The sequence below is a fragment of the Sinohyriopsis cumingii genome, chromosome 2 (assembly GCF_028554795.1).
Source record: "Sinohyriopsis cumingii isolate HCF-2022 chromosome 2, ASM2855479v2, whole genome shotgun sequence".
Classification (NCBI taxonomy): domain Eukaryota; kingdom Metazoa; phylum Mollusca; class Bivalvia; order Unionida; family Unionidae; genus Sinohyriopsis; species Sinohyriopsis cumingii.
In genome coordinates this window covers 134,495,028-134,520,999 of record NC_142962.1, presented here as the reverse complement: position 1 = coordinate 134,520,999, position 25,972 = coordinate 134,495,028, and the positions used below count along the sequence as shown (strand labels likewise).

General features: G+C 38.9%; 1 protein-coding gene across 1 annotated transcript in view; it reads right to left on the bottom strand.

The window, feature by feature from the left end:
- LOC149805885 (lethal(2) giant larvae protein homolog 1-like) overlaps nucleotides 1-25,972 on the bottom strand; it is a 327,641-nt gene that overhangs the window by 167,965 nt on the left and 133,704 nt on the right. The window contains 1 exon segment of the mRNA XM_089950631.1: nucleotides 19,583-19,615. Within this exon segment, the coding sequence (XP_089806757.1) occupies nucleotides 19,583-19,615 (33 nt within the window).

Genomic DNA, 25,972 nt, shown 5'->3' with positions numbered 1-25,972 from the left:
ATTAATGATAGTTTTAGCCGACATATCTCCCTTGATGATCCATCTGACGATTCTGGTCAAGCAGTGGCCTTGATGTCATGGACAAGATCCATATCAGCACGTTGACGTTCACTGATATCATTTTACACTTTATACTTGAGGTCTTGTCGGTAACAAGCATCATCGACATGGTTTATGGGCTTTTCTCCAGACTTCGGTCAATTATTAGAACCCAATCCTTTATCCAGGTGTATCTCATGCCCGCAATACTAATTGTTTCCCCGGATATGCCTTTCACCATGGTATTTACTCCAAGATGTCCCGACTAGCTTAGCTAACGCAGCAGCGATATTACCGCAGAGATTTTAGTCCCGCGTTAACGTCCACCCAGTATGATTTATCATGCGACATCACCCAAACATGAAGTTATGGTTGTCTTATACCACAATTTAACACGGAACGTAAAGAAAAGAAAAGCGCCTATGTTACCGTCATTGACTTCTCTGCCCTGGAAAACCACAGACCACCCATGCTCGGTGAAATGTTCCCAAACAGAGTTTGCGCGTTGATCATTGGCCCTGCTGGATCCTGGAAACCGCGTTTTGTTGAATCTAATCGTGAGAATATTTACATGGGCTCGTGTGTTATTTTTTATGTGATTGCCCACGTCATCGAACAATCAAACGTGTTCTGATATACTCAGTGATTTCACGAATGGCTTGCGTCGCCAAATATGTCGTCATCGTCCACCATCGAACGTGTTTCCACAATTGATGAAGTCACTGTCATAGACGACATTTACTCAGATACTTAATAACCTTGTTGTACGACGACGTAATGATTGAACACGAACACAACGGCGAGTGAATATTTTTTCCGAGGCCGATACAGAATGGGCAGAAGTGATCTATCTTAACACAACAATACGAACACGTGCCTAAAGTAATACGGGACAACTGCAACTTGTTAATGATATTTCTTGGTATTGAGGAGCACGGACTCGCACACATTCATTGGACAGGGTGTGCGGTCAACCTCTCGTGCGATGAGTTTCATAATATGTTTGTGGCGGTGACCCTTGAGCCGAATAATTTTTTCACTATTGACATTGCCAGATCCTCCGGGTACAAAATATCGTTCAGGTCTGGACGCAGTCCTCTGACAAAGCAATTTAACAACCATGAGAAACATACACCTGCCAGTTATACCATATTACAGTATAGGCAACGGCGATGCAAAAATATCAAAGATATGATTTCAGTCGCGACAGACTGCACTGGAAGCCCTCCCAGACGGTCAAACAATCGTTTGTACCTCTGATTCGTGAAGCAGCGAAAAAGGTGATGGTGGGAACAGAAGATGAACGTACACCACAACCACCTACACCCAAAGTTCCAAAGTAACCAAGACATGGAATTACAGCCGCATCTACATCTTAAGCCCAACAAAGACATGCTAACCCACAAACCCAATAAAGAACTGGTGTACCCCAAGCCCAACAAATACATGTGTTTCCACCACCTGTACCCACACAAGAACAACAAGAATTTGCCAGATTTATAATGGAACAAGAAGATTCAAATAGTCGGTGCGCTGCAACTTACAGGGAGAACACCTTGATGGACTGTGTGACACCCACGACCTTGGAGATTGGTTAGAAACAAACACATCATGAACATAGTGAAGAAGGTTGACGCGGGAAACAACTCACCAGAAGTCATCAATGAGGCCGCATCGATTTGTCAGCGGTTGCGCACAAACGACATCATTGATCCGCAGACGATTCGCACGTTGATGCACGAACTCGTTGAAGAAACTTACGATGCATATAACGAACAAAGCTGGTACATCGATGAAGAGTTCTGAAGCGCTTTCCATTTTTCTCGAAATCGATGCTGAGATGTGACATTTTCTACAGCAATCGAGCAAGTTTGAAATTAACGGCAGTGATATTGGTGTATGTATAGCTTGTGCAGTATTCAGTATATTTTCATATGTATAGCTTGTGCTGTATTCAGTATAGTTTCGTATGTATAACTTGTGCTGTATTCAGTATAGTTTCGTATGTATAACTTGTGCAGTAAATTCAGTATATTTTCGTATGTATAGCTTGTGCAGTATTCAGTATATTTTCGTATATATAGCTTGTGCTGTATTAAGTATATTTTCGTATGTATAACTTGTGCAGTATTCAGTTTATTTTCGATAAAAAGAAGTAAATTGTCAAGAATTGAGATACAAAGATCATGATGGAATGAATTCGTCCAAACTTGAAGTTTTGCACAACATGTGTACTGTTACGAGTCTAGGCTCTTAAATAAAATAACAGAAAAGAGTGAAGACAACAAGCTTTTTAAAATTTTACAAATATTTTTTTCCCCAGAATGGAAAGTGAAAAATGAGAAAAAGGAACTTACGGTTTTACGAATCAAATCAAAAAATAATCCAAGAAACAAAAAATAGAAGTCTTAGTAATAAAGAGTCCTGAATCAAACTGAGTTCGATCCCAATGAAATCTAAAATAGAAGACGATGCCGTCTATTGTAACCTAAGAAGAACTATTTTGTCAACAGTTTCTTGTTGAATCACAGAAAATATTATTCCAGTCTTGAATTCTGTATAAATTTCAGTGAATGTCTTTGGCCAAGAATTCTTTAGGAGCACTTACTTGTTTAAAAGGAAAAGAATCACTTGAAGTTCAAATAATTTGAAGAAAATACAATAATTAGCCAAAACTGGTCACAACATAAAACAACCTGACTTTTCAAGTGTTAAGGCACGTCTGACTGAATTCTTATCATAGCACTATTATAAGACTAACTAAAACGCAGAACAGATGTCCGGATGGGGTCAAGAGTTCATCTTTCCAGAAGGAAAATGAGTTTGTTACATGATAATTATCACGTCGTCCAGGTATGTCATTGACTTTACTTAATAATTCTTAGTCTGAGTAAGAGTATAAAAAAATAGCCAACAAAAATTATTTACCAAAACTGTCACTGGTTCTGAATCAAGGTCAGAAACTAGATATAGTGTTTCTTCTATTAGGTGTTTATCAATGAAAAAAGGTCAGGTCAAACAAAACTGAACTTAATTCTAAAAAAGAATCAAGTCCAGTGAACAATATTACAATAGCATGTAATAGAATAAAAATTTTTAAAACTAACAAACAAATAATTAAATTACATATACATAACAGTACGTTGAAATAAAACATTCTCGATAACCACGAAGTCATAAGCTTTTCCTGACAAATTCAGTTGTGAAAGGAGGTCAATATCAATATTGGTAATAAGACAGAAATAAAAAATCTAAATTGAAATTACAGTGACTTCTTTTAACGTCTCTTCAATACAATACAACCTTTTTTAGTATCACATAAATTTGTCCAACCAGCTGAGTGCCTAATTTCTGTATGGGAGTGAAATGAGGATGCGCGAGGGATCTATCTCTGAAGATGGTCAACGGCTGATCCAAAAGGGATTTTTAAAAAAAATTATTAAACTAGAACGCTTTATATAAAAAAGTAAAATAATTGTTTTTTTATTTAAAAAAATGCACATTGAATCACCATTTCAAAACAAAATATTCACTATAAGAAGAATCACCACTGAAAGATACACATACCCTTTTACGAATTTTCTGTCAGTGTCGTATTTTAAAAAATAGTTAGCCATCCCACTCGTAATTCTAGGACCCTCAATGCATCAGATCTTTCAAATGTTTCCTGCTCTTTGCGGATTCTGATGGGTGGATGGGAATATCGTAAAGAATAACGTGGTTAACTTTATTCAATATTATATGTTTAATAACTCGGGCATTTAAGGTAAACAAACCAAAATCAGTTTTTTAGTAGTTTTTATACTGTAATTAACACGTGCATAGGGAACTAGTATTTATGATTGTCGTTATATTTACTTCGTTACCAAACTATGTTATACAACAATTGTGGTCAAGCAAATAGGAACACTTTAAATATCTCTGCACAATTGTATTATTATTTCATCGGTCTTTTAATCATCTGGCATGAAAATATGCAAAAGAATGAGTTTAAAATTATTGTTTTCAACATTATAAATTTTTAACTTTATACGCTTAATTCAGTCTTCTTCCTATTTTTGACCATTTCGCCTATTTTGGCTGGAGAGAAAGGTAATTTCGACCAAATATTAGAGTCCAGGATGGATCCTGTGTAAAATAAATTAATTTGAAATATTAGAATCCAGGTTGGACCCTGTATAATATAAATTAAGCCCAAGAGTTAGCTTGGAACTCAGGATATATTTACTATTAATTTATCAAAAGTAGCACGAACTGGTAGGATGTCATGTGAGGTCTACAATTAGAGTATCGTATGTCCATTTTGGAAAATAAATAATTACCGGGTAGTCGGCCTTCAACTTCTTTTTTTTTTTTTTTTCTCTTTAACATAAACACGCAATTTGCGCACAATAATTGTAGTAAGGAACGTCTGTGAACACATGCTCTACAGCCAGTTTGCTAGAACAGAGATAATTAGAAGTGGAAACACATATTTCCTTTTCACCTGGCAAATATCAGTCACATTGCTATTCAATTACTATTATAAAATGCTGATCTACCAGCTGCATTTTCGTGATGCTGCAATCTACAATATTTTCGTGTAACTGTGGCTCGTGCATATTCTGTCCAGGTGTTCAAAAGTATCCCAACCACAAAGATGCAAATCAAAAGGACTTTGTATAGATTTCAATCAAGTGTGTAGAGATGTATGAAGAGGAGGACAGTTCTTTGTCAGATGACATTTACGTTTAGGTAAAAAGCGCTGTATCTTCGCGTGCCGATTTGTATGAACAATATGGGAGTTATCTGTTGCGCGACATCTACGTTTATTTCGTATGGACTGTAGGAAATTTGTCAAGTGACATCTACATTTATTTAGAGGGGGTTTAGTTTCGTGTTCTGAGATATACGAACAATATATTTGTCCGGTGATTTTATATATAATTCCGCATTGAGAAACAATTACACACTTAAAACCACTTAAATACCCCATTCTCGAGTGACATTTGTCCAAGGTAGTTGATGTTCAAAAATTTAAATTTGTTGATTTATTATGAAACTTTAGGACATTGACAAGTGTGTTGAAGTATAGAACAAAAATTTGACGATTTGTATTTTCTGACCAGAATACATATACCTCTAAAAACGGTTTGTGATTTACGTTACCGTGTACATACTAGCATTGTCTACAATTTTTCTTTAGTGGGGGGTGGGGTGCCATATACCATGAGCCTACATGTTTCTTGTTAAAGTATTTACAGTGTTGCTTTAAAAGCATGTTGAATTCAGTTCCACAGAATATATGATGCAGGTGTGAAGAACTTTAAAAAAAAACAAACAAAAAAAACAACAATAATGCATTTCTTTGTATTGATCCCATGAAAAAATAAAATCATATTTATTAAAATGACCTGGAATAAAAAAACTTTATTCAGTGGTTATATTAAACGAAATTGCAATAAAATACCTACTCTATCATATCAAACATTTACTATACCGTACCGTGGTTTAGTAATCTCAATATCGCTCTTTCCAACATATGCGTGAAATTTAACGTAATTCACACACGTGGTCAATACTAATTTAGCAATTTCGTTTCAAAATAATGATCGTTTATCATTGTCAAAATTGTCTGAAACAGTTTCCACTGATATTCACTGCATCGTGAAAAGATAACTATTAACAAAATTACATAATTTTATCAATTGTTACTTATTTAGGCTCGAATAAACAGTAACACAGAAAGAGTGAAAACAACAAGCTTTTTAAAATGTAACAAATAATTTATTTTTCTGGAAAATTCTGAAAAATTGAAAAAAGGAGAAGAACTTACGGTTTCAAGAATCAAATCCAAAAATATTCTAAGAATAATCCACGAATTAAATTGCAAAAGTCCTAGTAATAAATGTTCTAATAATTTCAAGTTCGAATCCTGAAGGAAAATCCAAGATGGATGACGATGACGTATGCTGTAGTTATTTCTGTGCTTATCTACAGTTCCTTGTAGAAATACAAATAATGGCACTCAGGTGTTGAAAATCCAAATTAAATTTGTAAGCAATGTCTTTCCAAAATTTCTGTGAAAGCACTCCTCGAAATATTTCCAGAGAATAAAGAATTAATCCTTTTGAAATATAAATGATCTGAAGATAATTAACTCAAAATCTGGCAACAACAAAGAAAACAAATTGATGCCAAGCGTAAAAGCCCCAAAACTGAGATCTTTCTCTCTAAAACAAAGGTTATATTCTATCATAAGACGCTGTTTCGAAATTTCCCCAAGTTGCGAAAACAGAAGGGGGGTCACGTGATCGTGTTTATATCACGTACATAGAATATGGCCTTGATTAGACCAATGATTTTATTCCCAGAATTTTAAAAAAGTGTTTATTTCTTAACCCACGTAGTCCCATCGTGACCTTGACAACAACCAATCATTTTAAAATAAAATAGAACTTTGTTTACTAATTTTGAATCAAGGTCAGCTTCCAGGCCAACACCTGGTGTTTATGAAAAGAATGATTCAGGTCAACCAATTTTCTGGAAAAATATCATCTCCAGTGAATAAATTTACATTATAATAGCATGTAGGAAAAATTTAAAAACAAAATTCAAACTGACAAACAAACAAATTAAATTAAAATAAACATATATTAAATCAGATATACGTAACACAATATCAATTTGAGCATCTTGTACACTGTTCGAGTTGTGCACTGCAACTCTGTTTAATTTACGACACATAAGATTGGTTATTCCGATACCCAGATAATGCAAGCTGTGTCTGGCCATCTTAATGTTAACGATTTTGTATTACTACCTTCGACCGTCAAAATGATGCTGTACTCGTTGCTATCAGGATCGTATTCATTGAACTTTTCCGCGTTTTCGTCATCTGCAGCAGTCACATTTAACTGCAGTTTCAATCCACGCAGAGTCTTGTTTTCTTCAGCTTCTTCACTTCCCGTTTGAATTATCCCTGATTGCAATATAATTTGTTCATACAAAATGGAGAATCTTGTTCATCACTTAGAGTTGGTTGGACTTGGGCACTGTGGTCTGCTTTTCACTTTAAGATCATACGTATTCCAGCCTACACAACTTGGCCGAAAATCTCAATCACGACAGAAGCAGGACGTGACCCTGACAATCATTTTGTTACTGCCTAGTTGAACTATACATGGACTTCCATGCAGGGACGTCATTTCAACTTTTATTCGGGACGGGGGGGGGGGGGCAAAACTTGATGGGGGGAGGGGGCAAAACTTGACGGGTTTGTTAATATTCGTATATAGGCTGCATCAATTTTACAGCACATGCAAATTCGGGGTGGGTGGGGCATTTGCCCCGCCCTCCCCCCCCCCCATTACGTCCTTGTTTGCATGGTTCAATTAATTGTCAGTATGTTCATTTTGGAGAGTTCTTCTTGTGCTTTGTCACACTTAGGCTTGGGAATAAATGCTTGTTTAAAATCTTCGGCCGTTTGGATAACCGTAGCTTCTCTCTTAGTCCGATAAATCAAACCTTAAATCTGTGTTGATACTGGTGGATGATATTGACTACAAATTTTTGCAGCTTTTAATTAACAGGTTATATCAGCCCCTAACCCGAAAATCAACATCGTCACCGGTGAGGAGCTGATTTATCGGCCTACTTCTCTCTTTACAGCTGAACTAGGAAGACGCATAGCCGCGCCCACCCACATCCCAAACGGGCCTTTACCGTGCCCAGTTTCAAAACGTGTTCAAGATCTTTTTATCCCTTCCAACAACACATCAGTTTCCAACTATGTACATGATGTGTTTGTTTCTGTAGTGGGATGTTGTAGAATACATTATGTAACGAAGGCTGATCTGATCTCGAAACTTGCTTAAACTGCCTGCATTGTGTAATGGTGTATCAGAGAGATACAATGTGGACGTGTGGATAAGATTTTCATTTTGATCATTGGTGTGTATACGATGTAGGGTCACTGACCCCTTATCAAAATAAGCAGACTGCACTTGATCCGCATGAACACATGAGTTTTTTTCTGAGAGGGCCATTAGAAATATTGACAAATTTTGAGGAAGACGTTCCTTGAGCTTTATAATCACCTTCGTATCCAGAGAACTTCCTTTTTATCTAAAGCAGCACTTTGCAATATATTCGTGTATAATCAAAACAAGTGGTAACGTGATTCACAAAATAAATGTTTTGTCTTCTTCTTCAAAACAATGCACATTTACTATTTTCTCTTCACAGCATGTTACTTATTCAGTATTTCATGTAGTATTTGATACATTTATATTTCAAATATACACTTTTACCTTCTTTTGGGGCTGATCTTGCATTTTAGTTAGTACTGCAATACGGTAACATAATTCACAACCAATTTGGGGATACTATAATTCATTAATAAAATAAGCATATATACTTTTCTGGTCAAAAATAGCTTTGACATACATGTTTCTGTATTTACAAGAGACGCAAAGTGCGCCTCACCTGACACATTTAATGATGGCTACATATGCACCTAAAAACTAACCCTAAATTTGGATCAGCAATTTTCTTTATTTTAAACATATTCTAACCTATATTTTAACAAAATGTAACTATATTTATATCAATGTTGCCTTTTCAAACTTCAATTATAGATTTGTTTCTCTAGTGTGAAATTGATTTTTTAAAATGAAAATATAGTCATTATACTACATCTGACATATCGTAGACATCAGAAAATGACGTTGGGACATTTGATTTTGAATGCCCAATGTACACGATTAACAAAGTACCACATTTTTATTTTTTCTTCGAGTAAAGGAAACGGATTTATATTCTTCAATTTCATTATTTTATTCTCTTTATCAACGAGAATAAAAATCTTTAGATCACTATTTTAATAGGGTACCTGTTTTCTCAAAGTAATTAAGAACAAAATATTCCAAAATATGTAGGAACCAATCTGAAAATAAATAAAAATCCCATTTTATTTTATTTGAAGGGGTTAAGAAGTCGGTAATACACATGGCGTATGTATATACTTTATTAGTAGATAAAGGCATGTATGATTTATAATGTATTTATTTTTTATTTATACTAAAAATGCCAGCAAATCATCGTTTTCAGATCAGTTCAGGCTGCTAGCATCACTCTTGCCAGAATATGAATTATCCAACAGTAATATCTTTTTTTCTGAAGAAAAAAATATTGAACGCAAATCACTTAATAACTATCACAAGTAGTGTATGGGGATAGCATAGCGACAAGGGGACTTTAACGTTAAAATAGGAGGGTTGTACCCTGGCGACAATGGGAATTTAACATGGAGAGCACAGACTTTGTATCCTGGCGACAAGGGGAATTTAACATGGGGAATACAGGACCGGCACTATAGCGACAAGGGGAATTTAACATGGGAATAGATCGTGGGACTGTATAGCGACAAGGGAAATTGAACAGGGTGGGACTGTATAGCGTCAAGGGAAATTGAACATGGTGGGACTGTCTAGGGACGATGGGGGAATTGTATAGGGCCTGTCTAGGGACAATGATGGCAGAGGGCCAAACACAACAGAGACAGAGACAGACATACACTAGTACAAGCCTGAGATTTATATATAAAGCATTATCAAGACCTGAAATTTTGCTGGGGTATTCAAAAATTTGCATAATTGTAATGATGCTATAACTAGCTATAATCAAGGAAAAGCTCAACGACAAAATGGATGTGATTAAAAGTAACGCTAAAATGACGAAATTGTCCCAGAATAAACATATCTCCGAAAATTAAGTTACAATAGTTTAGACTAAAATGGATAAACTTAGTAACTACTTACAATATCAGCTTGTGTGACGATCGTGGATAAACACCCATGTATTTATAGCTATAATCAGCTGAAATTCCTATGAAATCTCACTATCTATTTATAGCTACAACTTGTGGGTTATTCCTTTGGAAAGCCCCACTATTTTTTTATAGCCTCATCTTGAGTGACGTTCCTTTTTATGAACTCTAGTACATATGTATAGCTACAACCTGTGGAGACCGCTCCGGTAGCCTAGTGGTTAGAGCGTCCGCCTCGGATGCGGTAGGTCGTGGGTTCGATCCCCGGCCGAGTCATACCAAAAGACTTACAAAAATGGTACTAACAGCTGCCTCGCTTGGCGCTCAGCATTAAAAGGTTAGTGTTAGGACTGGTAGGCCTGGTGTCAGGATAATGTGACTGGGTGGGATATCATGCTACATGTCTGCGGCATGATGCCCCATTGCTAGACATCACTATAAACTGCCACACTGCAGACATCGTAGCGATATGACTGAAAAATTGTTAAAGCTACGTTAAAAATCCAAGTCACTGTACTGAACACTAGGGGATAAATGGCAACAGTATTGCAAGTGGCTGACCTGAATACGCGCTACTGTAGGTAGGTAGGTAGAGTGTATTTGATAGGGACAAAGTGAGTTTTATAAGTACAAACAGAGACCAATACATACACACACACACATACGTACGCGCGCAGACACACACACACACACACACACACAGGGAAGAGGAGAAAAACAAACCCCCATATATACTATCACCACAGAGGGAAGCGGAAAAAAACCAAAATATACTATCCACACGGAAGGGAGGGAAAACAAAACCAAATATACAATCCATAAAAACGTACGCGAACGCATACAAAGCCCAAATATACTATCCACACAACGTCGCTAACGCGTACAAACCCAAACTATACTATTCACACAACGTACGATTATTCGTGCATTAGTTTAATTTTTTGAAATATTTTTTTATATAAATAGTCTATAGGATAGACCCAGTAAAGCATGACCATTCTCGTCACCGTGTGAATAGCTACTCAAGTCAATTCGAAGTGAACGCGGTAAGAAAATAAGTATAGCCAATGAAATGGCTTACAACGGGTGATGCATTGTTTTGTTCTAAGGCTGTGTGCCAAAAGTGTGTGCGTGTTTTGGAAAATGGTAAAAATTGGATCTACAATTTTCTCGTGACACTTATAAAGTGAAGAGTCTGTGCAAGTGTCAAAAGCCAAAGTCATATAACTTTTGTATTTTGTACGGCTTGTAAAGATTTCCAGTTAGAAAATGTGAAGTATCACAAGTTATTATCACAAACAGAAGTGGAACATAGGGGCTTGCAAGAAAGAAAATAACTCAGACAGTTGGTGTCATCAAGAGTGCTAGAGACGGTACCCGAGCTTGCTTGCTTGCTTACTTGAATTAAAGTGATTTTCGCTCCAATGGAGTATGTATCACTGGTTTAATCACGCACCGCGTGATTTTTAATTACTCCTGGGGAAGGAAAGAGAGCCTCATCCCCCAGGTTTTTATGTACTCACAGAGTACTTTTAAATTTAGCCACTCAGGTGTAGGACTAACTAGTCCTTAACAACCTGACTGAAAGCTTTAAACGTGAGTGGGAATAGTCTCACCACACACTCATTTTTCTTAGTTGGATTGAAATGCCTCAGGTGTCAACCCAAGCAGTATGTAACGCCCGCTACGATTGGTCGGCAACGATGACGTCACATTAGGACACATGGGCGTGAGGCAAGTGGAAATCGTTCCACATTCTGCCACGTGTACGATGTCCGAGCGTGGTAAAGGAGGAAAAAGGTGCTCAGCAAGCCAGATATGGATGTTAAGTACTCCCCAAAACGCCAGCCCGTACTTATTTCAAATCAAGTCGTGTCACCAAAAATGAAGACCTGTACGACATCGAAGCATTCTCAAACGCAGAACCCGTAAAGTGGGCAAACGACGTTTCAAAGAAGTCAAAGTACGTTGGAAAGGATATCCACCCAGTTTTGATTCTTGGATCGACGCTTCGCAAGTCATCGACTATAAAATGAAGTGACCATCATGCCCTTTCACACAGACTCAGCTACTGCGACCACTCCTTCACCCAGTTCTTCTCTGCAAGATTTACAGAAACAACCCTTGTGGGTGTGGTGTGGAGAACGTGTGCCTAAAACGCAAATCGTCTTTTTCTGCCAAATCTTCGTGGTGTATTGTGTCATCGATGCAGCCATTGCCAATTTGAGTTTGCAACAAGGAGACAAACAATTGTGGACCATTTTATTGAGCAGTTGCATCGGTTACCTGCTTCCCAATCCCTGCCTCAAATTCTCCTCGAACGGAAACAACGGGAACCTTGTGTCCAGTGCCAGTGCCAGTCACCACTCCAACAACAACAACCCCATTTTAGGCGGAGACACTCCTCTGACTGCTAGTAACCCCTCCGACAGCCACAGAAATCTGGAATCAATAGTCACACTAACCAATTTTACTTAACCTTACCCAGTGACAATTCCATGGAGGTGTTTCCCAATAACACTTTGTGCTGTTACACGGCCAGATTACCTCAGGTCATCCAATTAGATCACGAAACCCATTGGGAAGTGGCTTTAGTGGAAATCAATCACCCAACACAAATCAAAAACATCACCGAAAAGCAAAACACTTTCCAGGTGGAAATCCTGAATGCCCAATTGGAAGAAGAAATCAATAAAATCGGGTTTTATGGGGACACAAGACCAGCCAGCAATCCAGCCTTCATTATCTACACCTTGAAAATTCCTTCAGGTTATTATTTTAGTGGTGAACATTTGGTGGACACTATTACGGACAGGTTCAACTTAGCCTTTGGCAAAGCCCTGAACAGAGCCAAAAAAAGTGTGAAGATTGAGTACCATAAAGTGGCTCATCGTCTCGTGATCAAATTTCAAGATACGGACACGTTGTCCCTCAGGTTCAATGGTAGTTTGTTTGAAATTTTGGGTGGACATGCAGAAATGGTCGCAAACAATTTGAGCCCAAAGATCAACAGTAATATGGATTTTTACAGAGCTTTTGGAAACCCGGTAGAACTGAACCAAGGACTGAATTTGATCTTTGTGTATTCCGATGTGGTGGAGTACAACGTGGTGGGACACACCTCTGTGCCGTTACTGCGTGTCATTCCTTTCAAAGTGGATAGTACCACGAACAATGACCAGGAAGGTGCAAACACCTATCACGTACACCGTGAATTTGTACATCCTCACTATTTGCCCGTCAGTAAGTCGCATTTGGACACTGTCAACATTGCTATAAAAGGAGATCTGGGACAAAATATTCCATTCTCCAAAGGGAAAGTTACAGTGAAACTCCATTTTCGAAAACGGTTCTCTAACGAATTGTAAGTCAAGACAGCGACGAGGGACATTTCCACCCTATAAAATCCAGCCAGATACGTGTGGAACTTCAGTTTGCTTCAAATCTAACAGAGACGGTGAACGTCATCCTGTATGCAGAATTTGATAATACGACAGAAATCAACAGTTTGAGAGAAGTCATTCTAGACTATTAGAAACCATGGAAGACTCTTATCCCTCTTTACCTAGTGGAGAAACTTTGGACATGGAATGTGAGGAGACCATGAAAGAAGAACCTCAAGACAAAGACGAAGAAGTCTCATGATGAAGTCCCGATGGCCAGAACAAGAAGCCCATTTAGTCTCCTGTTTTACTATAGTCTTGGCAGAAAAAATGAAGGAATTGATCAAGAAAGATTGCTATGGATGTCACAACGATCATCCCAGTCAAATTCAACACGGTAAATGCCTGATGCTGAGTCAAGAAGAAAAATTGGACGAATATCTGGACGAAGCTTGGAGACTCATCTCGGAAGAAGACGTGTTGCAACAGTTATAAAGGCTTGCGTGAACATTCTTGTCCTCCATTAACAACTCAAGAGATCCATCGCATCGAAGCTCTCTTGGATCAGAGTTGGGAGACGAGGCGAAGAAACGGTTACTTGTCAGACATTTTTAAGCAAAAAGTCAGGATCGAATTGATCACTTATCATTACCTGTGAAGAAAAAAAAACACACAAAACATGGATACCTGGGAACTTTATTACCTTTTGAACCACAGTTGCTAAAGATGAACTCCCTCATCGCACACCTCAAGACCATCAAGCTTATGTGATCAACACGGACGACAGTCATCTCCCAGGAACCCATATTTCGATTCGTATGGATTGCCTCCTTTGGAAGACGATATCGTTGACTTTATGAGAAGAAATGCTCAGACCACATGATTCAATAATGTGAAATTACAAGGCACAGATCCCTTGGTGTGTGGACAGTACTGTGTACTTTCTGCATCATCGCAGTCGGGACTATTCTTTAAAACATTTAGTGACTCATTTTGATCCTCGTTCTTCTTGTAGAAACGACGTGAAAGTAGATCGATGGTTTTGTGACCATTATACTTATCTTTTGTTTGAAGCTAGGAAACGTAGTGTCCATCAATGGCCTAATGACTTCCAACAGTGGAAATCACAATTTCAATCACAACGTTGTCAGCCTTGTCCAAAATAATGTTAGTTGAAAAAAATGTTTGTGATTTGAAAAAAATGTTTGATGTTAAATTGAATAGTTATTGTTAAAATGTTATAGTTACTTGTTAGTGTTAAGCGATTTTGAATAAAAAATGTGTTTTGAAGAAAAAAATGTCTTTGTGGTTTGTTTTGCTATAGGTATCCTGATTCATGCTCTTTGACTTCCTACTATCCCTCCCATGATACTCATTGAACGTTCCGACTCGAAAACCGTGTAGGGATGTTTTCCTTCACGTCCGCGCTTTGACCATAAAACCGGGGGTAGTCTCTAGTCTAACCATCCATTGTCGACTCATCCTCCTACGAAGATGTGCTCCAGACTAGCTAAGCTAAACGAAGCCTACGTGAATTTGCATAGGGTCAGTCACAGTCTGATACCGAAGCCTGAAGAGATAGAGAATGTGAGAATGTTAAAAGTCACTGAAGACCTGACAGAAGAGCTCTTCAAAGAAGAAATTAACAGGGAGAAAGAAGAATGGACAGAGAAGTACAGACTTCAGAAACAGCACAGAGAGAGCAGCAACATCAACAACAGCAGCAGCAAGCTGAACCTGACAGAGGCTTTGTCGGCTGTCGTATCGATACCAAAGAGTTCTTCTTCTCTTTCCGAAGAAGAAGACCTTATCCTGGGAGAAAGCCTATCGTCAGAGGAGGCCGCCATCTTAGAACCTAAAAGATCGCAATAGCTTCAAGTTCACACAAAAAAAAAAAAAAAAAAAAAAAAAAAAAAAAAATTGGGGTCAGAGTTCTCCCCCAATTCTACAGACAAGCCTACACTGAATACCCCTTCAGTCAACTGGTAAAAGCCGCTGCTTACAGTGCCGCCCATCATAGCTACTCATTTCCTGATATCAAGAATCATGAGACTAGGAGTGCGGAAAAGATCGTGAGGGCGAAAGAGAGACGTGGTACCTTCAAGGAGAAAAAACAGCCCTTGTTAGGGCTCCAAAAGATTGCCTTTTATTAAATAGGGAACCATATTTGGCTTGGTATCCCTCCATGACTAAACTATTCTCGAAACAATCTTGACCCATTGGAACACCGCAAGAAACTTAACTTGTTAAACCTAACAGTGACAAAACTTGTATTAATTTAAATAAGACCAGTATGGCTATTTTTATGTACACTAAGTACTAATATTAGATAGATACGTTAGGAAGTAGGAAATTTAACAGAATCGTTAGATTTGAACTAATTGCACAGGTGGCTCACACATTATTGGTACTTTTTATTGTCCATTAGCAAAAACTGGACTTGATTTGAAATAAGTACGGGCTGGCGTTTTGGGGAGTATTTAACATCCATAGCTGGCTTGCTGAGCACCTTTTTCCTCCTTTACCACGCTCGGACATCGTACACGTGGCAGAATGTGGAACGATTTCCACCTGCCTCACGCCCATGTGTCCTAAAACTACGTCATCGTTGCCGACCAATCGTAGTGGGCGTTACATACTGCTTGGGTTGACACCTGAGGCATTTCAATCCAACTAAGAAAAATGAGTGTGTGGTGAGACTATTCCCACTCATGTTTAAAGCCTTTCAGTCAGGTTGTTAAGGACTAGTTAGTCCTACACCTGAGTGGCTAAATTTAAAAGTACTCTGTGAGTACATAAAAACCTGGGGGATGAGGCTCTCTTTACTTCCCCAGGAGTAATTAAAAATCACGCGGTGCGTGATTAAACCAGTGATACATACTCCATTGGAGCGAAAATCACTTTAATTCAAGTAAGCAAGCAAGCAAGTTCGGGTACCGTCTCTAGCACTCTTGATGACACCAACTGTCTGAGTTATTTTCTTTCTTGCAAGCCCCTATGTTCCACTTCTGTTTGTGATAATAACTTGCGATACTTCACATTTTCTAAAGTGGAAATCTTTACAAGCCGTACAAAATACAAAAGTTATATGACTTTGGCTTTTGACACTTGCACAGACTCTTCACTTTATAAGTGTCACGAGAAAATTGTAGATCCAATTTTTACCATTTTCCAAAACACGCACACACTTTTGACACACAGCCTTAGAACAAGACAATGCATCACCCGTTGTAAGCCATTTCATTGGCTATACTTATTTTCTTACCGCGTTCACTTCGAATTGACTTGAGTAGCTATTCACACGGTGACGATAATGGTCATGCTTTACTGGGTCTATCCTATAGACTATTTATATAAAAAAAATATTTAAAAAAAATTAAACTAATGCACGAACAATCGTACCATGGGCGATCCCATGGAAATTGTGTCAGTCTTAATGCAAAATACATCAAGGAATGATGTTTAATTGTACTATTCTGTGAGTACGTTTTAGTCGCATTTGTCAGCAGTTCACTCTGGTGATATTTTACAATGGTGGATTTTTTCCGATGGATTCTATTTTCTAAGTGTAATGTGTGTTTCCTTGAAAATTTCTTAGGGAAAATATGCCATAAAAAAAACAAACGTAATTGTCGTAATTCTTTTTAAAAGTAGGAATAACATACTCTCTCTCTCTCTCTCTCTCTCTTATAGTAGTTTTTATTGAAATCTTAATAGTATTTGTTCATTTTGAAGATACCTCTCCAAAAATGTGATCAGTAGTTACCATAAATAGGTGAGCTGTTCCGTTTGTCATGTCATTTTTTCCAAAAACTTACACCCTAACAATTGTATAACGACGATTTTTTTTTCTATCAGTAAATCGTTGGATGAAGTAAAATCTTGAGTTGACGAGCTTGGACAATTCATGTATCTTAGCTTTATCCTTATTTTGGCACCGCAATGTGTCACGGAAAAGTTTACAACATTAGGTCTACGTTTTTTTTCCTTCTCAGAAAGGCAACAAACACATGACTTTTTAAAGAATAACGCGAGTGTCATTGCACTGTATAACCCTACCTATGTTTAACTCTGAATTCTAAAACCAAAACATGCGTTCAGAAACAAATTTACCAATGTTCGACCTATTTTCTCTGAGTTTAGACTGTCTATAGAGGACACACGTACTAATAGTATGGAAAAATGGGGACCAGCCTGCCTAAAATAGAGTATTTATATGGGTTAGGCTGACCAGGATTGGTTAATAATGTAAGTTATGTTGTAGGAAAAAGAACCTTTTGAGAGGTTATCCTAGTTGTAAGTGAAAAAAATAGAGACATTTTTTATTGATGGAATTTCAGTGCTTTAACATTCTTGAGTTTGGATCACTCATTACTAAAATTAGTACCTGACTCTTTGGTGCAGAATTGAAAGCACATGTTTCAAACAAATGCAGGTCCAGAAAATGCCGCGGCTCATATCCTTTCCTCTACACAGAAGCTGACATCCAGGTTTCATCTATACTGATAAATACAGGTTTGATCATGAGTACTCAAAAACTGTAAGTTATTGAACTTTGAAGATCATGGGGTTTGCATAGATTTACTATGGGGACTGAATTAGTACCGTGATTCCTAGAACAGGGCGCGTTTTGGTGCTGAGTTTTTCCCCGCCTTAGATATGTGAAAACTCTTCAACATTGTTAGTCGCGTGTACTACGAAACACAGGACATCTCTTAAATTTGAGATATACAGCAAAATGTTAAGCAGTCAGTTGTCAATAGATATTATAATACCTTTTTATAAAATTGATGAATGAATGAAAACAATGAACATTTCTCACATAGAATGTGAGGTTGTCTTAGTTATCTTTGTCCTATAATACCGCAAAAAATAACAAACCAAAAATGGTGTCCTACGTTTTTATCTCTACCATTCTTTCTCTCTCTCTCTCTACAATATAATGTTAAATCTGCCCATTTCTCAAAACACTCCAGACTAAAGTACTACCCGTTCTATTGTCACCCAATGCAGCAACACGTGTGTGTGTGTGTGTGTGTGTGTGTGTTCGGGTACGTTGTGTGAATAGTATATTTTGGGTTTGTACGCGTTAGCGACGTTGTGTGGATATTATATTTGGGGTTTGTATGCGTTCGCGTACGTTTGTATGGATAGTATATTTGGGTTTGTTTTCCCTCCCTTCCGTGTGGATAGTATATCTTGGGTTTATTTTCCGCTTCCCTCTGTGTTGATAGTACATTTGGGGTTTTGTTTTTCCCTCTTCCCTCTGTGTGTCTGTGTGTGTGTGTGTGTATGTCTGCGCGCGTACGTTGTGCGAATAGTATATTTTGGGTTTGTACGCGTTAGCGACGTTGTGTGGATAGTATATTTGGGGTTTGTATGCGTTCGCGTACGTTTGTATGGATAGTATATTTGGATTTGTTTTCCTTCCCTTCCGTGTGGATAGTATATCTTGGGTTTTTTTCTGCTTCTCTCTGTGTTGATAGTATATTTGGGGGTTTGTTTTTCTCCTCTTCCCTGTGTGTGTGTGTGTGTGTCTGCGCGCGTACGTATGTGTGTATGTGTATGTATTGGTCTCTGTTTGTCCTCATAAAACTCACTTTGTCCCTATCAAATACACTCTACCCTACCTACCTACAGTAGCGCGTATTCAGGTCAGCCACTTGCAACACTGTTGCCATTTATCCCCTAGTATTCAGTACAGTGACGTCACTGAGGCTGGAAATTTTGAGCCTATAAATATGGACTTGGGGTTTTCCACAGGTTGTGTGTGTGTGTGTGTGTGTGTGTGTGTGACTTGGATTTTTAACGTAGCTTTAACAATTTTTCAGTCATATCGCTACGATGTCTGCAGTGTGGCAGTTTATAGTGATGTCTAGCACTGGGGCATCATGCCGCAGACATGTAGCATGATATCCCACCCAGTCACATTATCCTGACACCAGGCCGACCAGTCCTAACACTAACCTCTTAATGCTGAGCGCCAAGCGAGGCAGCTGTTAGTACCATTTTTGTAAGTCTTTTGGTATGACTCGGCCGGGATCGAACCCACGACCTACCGCATCCGAGGCGGACGCTCTAACCACTAGGCCACCGGAGCGGTCTCCACAGGTTGTAGCTATACATATGTACTAGAGTTCATAAACAGGAACGTCACTCAAGATGAGGCTATAAAAAGATAGTGGGATTTTCCAAAGGAATAACCCACAAGTTGTAGCTATAAATAGATAGTGAGATTTCATAGGAATTTCAGCTGATTATAGTTATAAATAGATACATGGGTGTTTATCCACGATCGTCACACAAGTTGATATTGTAAGTAGTTACTAAATTTATCCATTTTAGTCTAAACTATTGTAACTTAATTTTCGGGGATATATTTATTCTGGGACAATTTCGTCATTTTAGCGTTACTTTTAATCACATCCATTTTGTCGTTGAGCTTTTCCTTGATTATAGCTAGTTATAGCATCATTACAATTATGCAAATTTTTGAACACCCCAGCAAAATTTCAGGTCTTGGTAATGCTTTATATATAAATCTCAGGCTTGTACTAGTGTATGTCTGTCTCTGTCTCTGTTGTGTTTGGCCCTCTACCATCATTGTCCCTAGACAGGCCCTATACAATTTCCCCATTGTCCCTAGACAGTCCCACCATGTTCAATTTCCCTTGACGCTATACAGTCCCACCCTGTTCAATTTCCCTTGTCGCTATACAGTCCCACGATCTATTCCCATGTTAAATTCCCCTTGTCGCTATAGTGCCGGTCCTGTATTCCCCATGTTAAATTCCCCTTGTCGCCAGGATACAAAGTCTGTGCTCTCCATGTTAAATTCCCATTGTCGCCAGGGTACAACCCTCCTATTTTAACGTTAAAGTCCCCTTGTCGCTATGCTATCCCCATACACTACTATCACAGTACCATTTATTCATGAATGTGACCTACCATTTATTCATGAATGTGACCTTTAGATTAACGTACACTTTCCATGACGGTATTTAGTTCTTCTTATGGATCGACCATTTTATTTTCAGTCTGCGTGTTGTGGAGGAGGGGACACCTGGGATTTTATTTTCAAAAAGGGATTCTTAATTTTGTACTTTTTTATATCTCAAGATAAAATAAAGTCTCAGCTAATATCATTTAGTAAATTAGTTATTATTTTATACAAATAAGAGCCAGATCATTTGTTTAAAGTTATTCCGGGGGATAAAACTGTCTCTTCTTAAATCAAGTACCTGTGTTGGGTTGCCCCTATTTTGTATTTGTGCGGAGATGACGGTAGTTTACCATCTCAGCCAACGCCATCTCAAAATTAGACTTTTTAATATCTTTATGCTCGACGGCAACGGAGTACAGCTTGGTAATTGTGCTGAGAATATTTTGCGCAGCCGCGAGTATTTCAGAACAGACACGTATTCGCGAATTGTTTTTCTGGTGCAACCTGCTACACGGGTCACTATCGATATGGCTCGGACAAACATTCTGATTGGTGTGCCTATGACAGTTACCATAGCTGCAATACATGCCACACCGAGACCAACGGTTGTTGCCGCGGCGAATCCACAAATAACATGCACGACAAAACACGACAAAACACACGTTTGTAATTCGCGAGTACAAGGTGTTTTTTTTAATGCAATTTCTTCTCGCAGCTGTTCTTCCGGTTCAATTATTTTCTCACGTTAGTTTTGAGCGTCAATCACATTTATTCTATTAATAATGTGATCGCCTAGCATAATTGCTCAGCAGTCTGGCCTTGTTCAGGTGTTACACGCACTTATAACCCCTTTCTTACTTAAACAACTAACATGACATCATAGAAAAGTTCTGCCTGGGGAACATTTAAGTCTCCTGCGATTGACAGTTCTCAAGGCCTGGTAAAACGTTTACGTAGAACCATATTTATTATGCCATTGATTGGTGTCGGAAACGCACTTTCTCATTTCCGCCCAAAATCTGTTACACTGACAAATGCATCCCCCCCCCCCACCGGTATCAGTCAAAATCTTAGTTGAATCAATGTTGGTACAAGATAGTCAACGACAAAAGTAACCGGCGTGGATTTTTCGGTGAATTCCACTTCAACACTTCCATGGGTCTTTTCACGCATGACGGCGTAGTCTGCGATTAATGATGTCACTCGTTTTCACCGCCACATCTACAAATTCTGCAACATCGTCATCGCGTGGCTGGGAAGAGTCCATTACGTACATGTAATGATAAATCTTAAACAAAAACGCAAAATACGGTTAAGTACCCTTTTAGACAGACGTTAAACCCTTTTAATAAATTGGCACGTATTTTTTAATTTTGACACTATGTCACGCTTATTATTGGTTTCACCTAACACCTATTACGCCCCGTCCACATTCATAATCTGCGTCCCATTGCCAGATTTGCAATTATGGAGTATGCACAAGCTTGTTCCAGAGGTAGTTGAACGGCTACATTGATGATTTTACCAACCGATGCTGGTATTGATGTCATTGATGGAAGTGTAACTGCAACCTTTGGTTGTCAAGTTGCTAATGGTCGTAGTCGATCTCGAATCGATTGGCTCACCTGCGTAACCGGTCGTATCACAACCATGTTTTGGCGGCCGAGGGTTCATCGACGCAGAGAAGCCAATGACGGAAGCTTTTTCTCTTTCGCTATACCATGCTGAATATCCATTGTTGTAGAACTTAACATTACGCTTTCATATTTTGTGGATCGCTCCGATGGCCTAGTGGTTAGAGCGTCCGCCTTGGATGCGGTAGGTCGTGGGTTCGATCCCCAGCCGAGTCATACCAAAGACTTACAAAAATGATACTAACAGCTGCCTCGCTTGGCGCTCAGCATTCAGAAGTTAGTGTTAGGACTGGTCGGCCTAGTGTCAGGATAATGTGAATGGGTGGGACATCATGCTACATGTCTGCGGCATGATGCCCCAGTGCTTGACATCACTATAAACTGCCACATTGCAGACATCGTAGAAATATGACTGAAAAATTGTTAAAGCTACGTTAAAAAGCTAAATCACATCGCATCACATCATATTTTGTGATGCTGCTGCATGGAAACACGTACTCCAAATCCAAAGAGTCTTAATGCTGAAACTTGTTCCCAGTATGATGAGAGAAAAAAAATGTTTACGCATGCGCTAACATCGCTGGCAGTGATATAGTTTATGCGCTAACAAAGCTACCGGGGGTACCGTGGAGTAAATATCCTGACAAGAAGCATATCCTTGGATACCGTTACTGCAGGCCTGGGACGCGGTTGGATATACAATTTTACTTTAATAGCTGGTCAGCGCCAGGAGAACGCTGAAACCGCGTCGATGCTGCATGTTACCGCCATCATCTTGCTTACAAAGTATCGAGCGATATCCTTGCGCGTCAGTGCGCCGACGCGGTTTTCATCTATGACTTGTATGCGATCGCGCGACAATTAATTGGAGAAATAATCGCCACATGGAGAGCCAAAATTACCATTGGAGCCAAAGTATCGATATAACAAAGATGGATGCGAAACCGTACGCGATATGCTACAGTCCACACGGTTATTGGAAGGGTGAAGTAGTCAGCGAGCACGACAAACCTTACCTCGAATGTTGCAAAACTGTAGTGGCCAAGTAAGCGTTGTGTCAGATTTATTTACCCGAGACACTGAAAATTTCTCGCAGATGGATTTGATTTGAGGACCCCTAACGAAGTTCACCAGGAGGATATCTTGTTTCTCCCACAGGGGCTCGTTACAAAGAAAATTTGGAGTATCCGTCCAGGTTAGAACCCCCATCCCTTGATTCATGGACGGATACTCCAAATTTTCTTTGTAAAGAGCCCCTGTGGTTTCTCCCACATGTTCAACCACACACTTACGAAACGATTATTCAAGCAACAGTACGTGCAAGAATTATTGATGAAACGTGAAGCACGCTCACGGGAATGGGTGACACAAATTCAGTCGGTCCTAGAAGCCACGAATAATGAAACCACACATTTGATTGGATAGAGACCCTCTGAAGCGATTCGTCAGAAAAATTGTCGCCGTTACCTATAAAAGTTTCACAACCACCCGCGTTAGATCAATTTGGAAACAATCTAGTTTGGTATCTGTATGCAACGGGGGAAGCACACACAGGTAACACTTCCGTCGAAGCGCATCAGACCAGTGAGAGTGATTGCTCGTGGACAATGCGAGATGATGGTCGTAATCGCGAACACTGAGAATGAAGAGTGCGGATTGAATATCCCTACAAAAGGATGATGATTTCAGTATGCAAGGTTTTCCAGTTTGTTCAGTTAAAGAGCATTTTATATCGCCATGGGATGAAGAGAACAAAATTTGAACAAAGTCGCTAAACCATTAAAAATAGGCCACTGATACTTCTTTTTGCAGAAAGGATGCAGAACTTGTCAAGATGCATCCACTCCCCCAATTTCAAGGTTCTAGGCAGGATTGTATGCATATAACAATCCCAACACTCTTGTGATCATGAGCTAAATACAAAAACTTAAACTAAGCCAGTAAAATGTGAAATAGAGGTCAAAGTGACTCTTTTAATTATTAAAGCACGAACAGTAAAAATATCAAACTGAAACAGTTGAATGTGACATACGGGTAACAGTGACATACTTTTGTTGTAAAGAATACTCATCAAGATACATCACTCATGAAACCTCATGTAACAGATTGTATACAAGATATAAGAGCTAAACGTAAAACTCAACCAAAGCCAGAAAAGTGCAAAACATGGGACACATTGATCTTCCATTGTCGTAAGGGTATGGTACCAACAGAAATGCATATGATAATCAACTTGTATGAGTTTGACATGACAGGAGCCTCCACAAAATTGAAACCAAGTTAGGGAAGCATAAAATATAGGTCACATTAACCAATATTTCTAATGAGGTTGTGCATTTTAAGATGCATCCCCCCAAGTGATATGATTCTAGGTTTAACAGGATTTATAAGCTGTTAATAAACCCGAGCTAAAAACAAAAATATGACCAAGAATGCATGACTAATGTACATGTCTGTACCAAGTTAGTTCCATCAGCCCTGCCCAGCGGGTAGGCACTATGAAACTATTACCTAGGACCTAGGGAAAGAGAACGGTTCCCATTCAGCAAGGGTATGCATATGTATATGCTGGGGGGTTGAAAAAAGGTCACCTATATATGTATATGCTGGGGGGTTGAAAAAAGGTCACCTATACCTTATAGACGTGAAATAAAAATTGGGGGAGTTAAGTGACTTATCATTATGCACATCTTCTGGTGATAACCATAATATTTACCAAGTTTCATGGCAACCTAACAAAAACTATTTGTGCCAATGACATGGTGTGCCAGATGGAAGGCTGGACACAAGAATTACTATATACCCCTGAATGATATAGACTGAGATCGATCTAAAAATGGTCTTACAGAGTTGATAAAATGAAGAGTTCTGTTAGTACAAAAAATATATGCAAGGAGAAAAATTTCTTGATTATCTCATTTTGGAATAAATGAAGTATTAATAGTTCTCAATCAGCATACTGGGAAAATTATTCTGCCTGTTAAAAGAACAAACAATGGAAGAGAGGGCTGCAACATGCTATAAAGGATATGCACACAAAAAAACCATCAACGTCACACACTTAAATGACTTCAGCATAATACAGTCCCACGGCATACACCTTTTGAATCTACTAACCACCCCCATTTGAACCCATAATACTGGCAAGGAGTGTATAAAGTTTTTGAACAAGTACATCCACCAGAACAAGGACATCCACCAAACTGACGGGAACAAGGACATGATAGGAACAAGGGCATCCACCAAACTGACAGGAACAAGGACATCCACCAAACTGACGGGAACAAGGACATCCACCAGACTGACGGGAACAAGGACATCCATCAGAACAAGGACATCCACCAAACTGATAGGAACAAGGACACCCACCAAACTGACGAGAACAAGGACATCCACCAAACTGATAGGAACAAGGACATCCAACAGAACAAGACCACTAAACTGATGGGAACAAGGACATCCACCAAACTTACGGGAACAAGGACATCCACCAATCTGACAAGAACAAGGACATTCACCAGAACAAGCACATCCACCAGAACAAGGAACTCCACCAAACTGACGGGAACAAGGACATCCACCAAACTGACAGGAACAAGGACAGCCACCAAACTGACGGGAACAAGGACATCCACCAAACTTACGGGAACAAGGACATCCACCAAACTGACAGGAACAAGGGCATCTACCAAAACAAGGCCACCAAAGTGATAGGAACAAGGACATCCACCAAACTGACAGCAACAAAGACAGCCACCATGCTGATGGGAACAAGGACATCCACCAAAGTGACAGGGACCTAACTTGAAATTTGGATTTAGGGTTGGTGGGACAAGTTTCTAGCTTGAAAATGTATTGCAAAGACAAATATGGTTAACCTAATTTAAGATCTTCTATTTAACAAACAAACCAAAGGCAGACTCAAGTTCTCATAAGTGTGTGTGTGTGACTTTTTACGTAGCTTTAACAAATTTTCAGTCATATCACTATGATGTCTGCAATGTGGCAGTTTATAGTGATGTCAAGCACTGGGGCATCATGAAGCAGACACGTAGCATGATGTCCCACCCAGTCACATTATCCTGACACCAGGTCGACCAGTCCTAACATTACCCTCTTAATGCTGAGCATCAGGATATTTACTCCACGGTACCCCCAGTAGCTT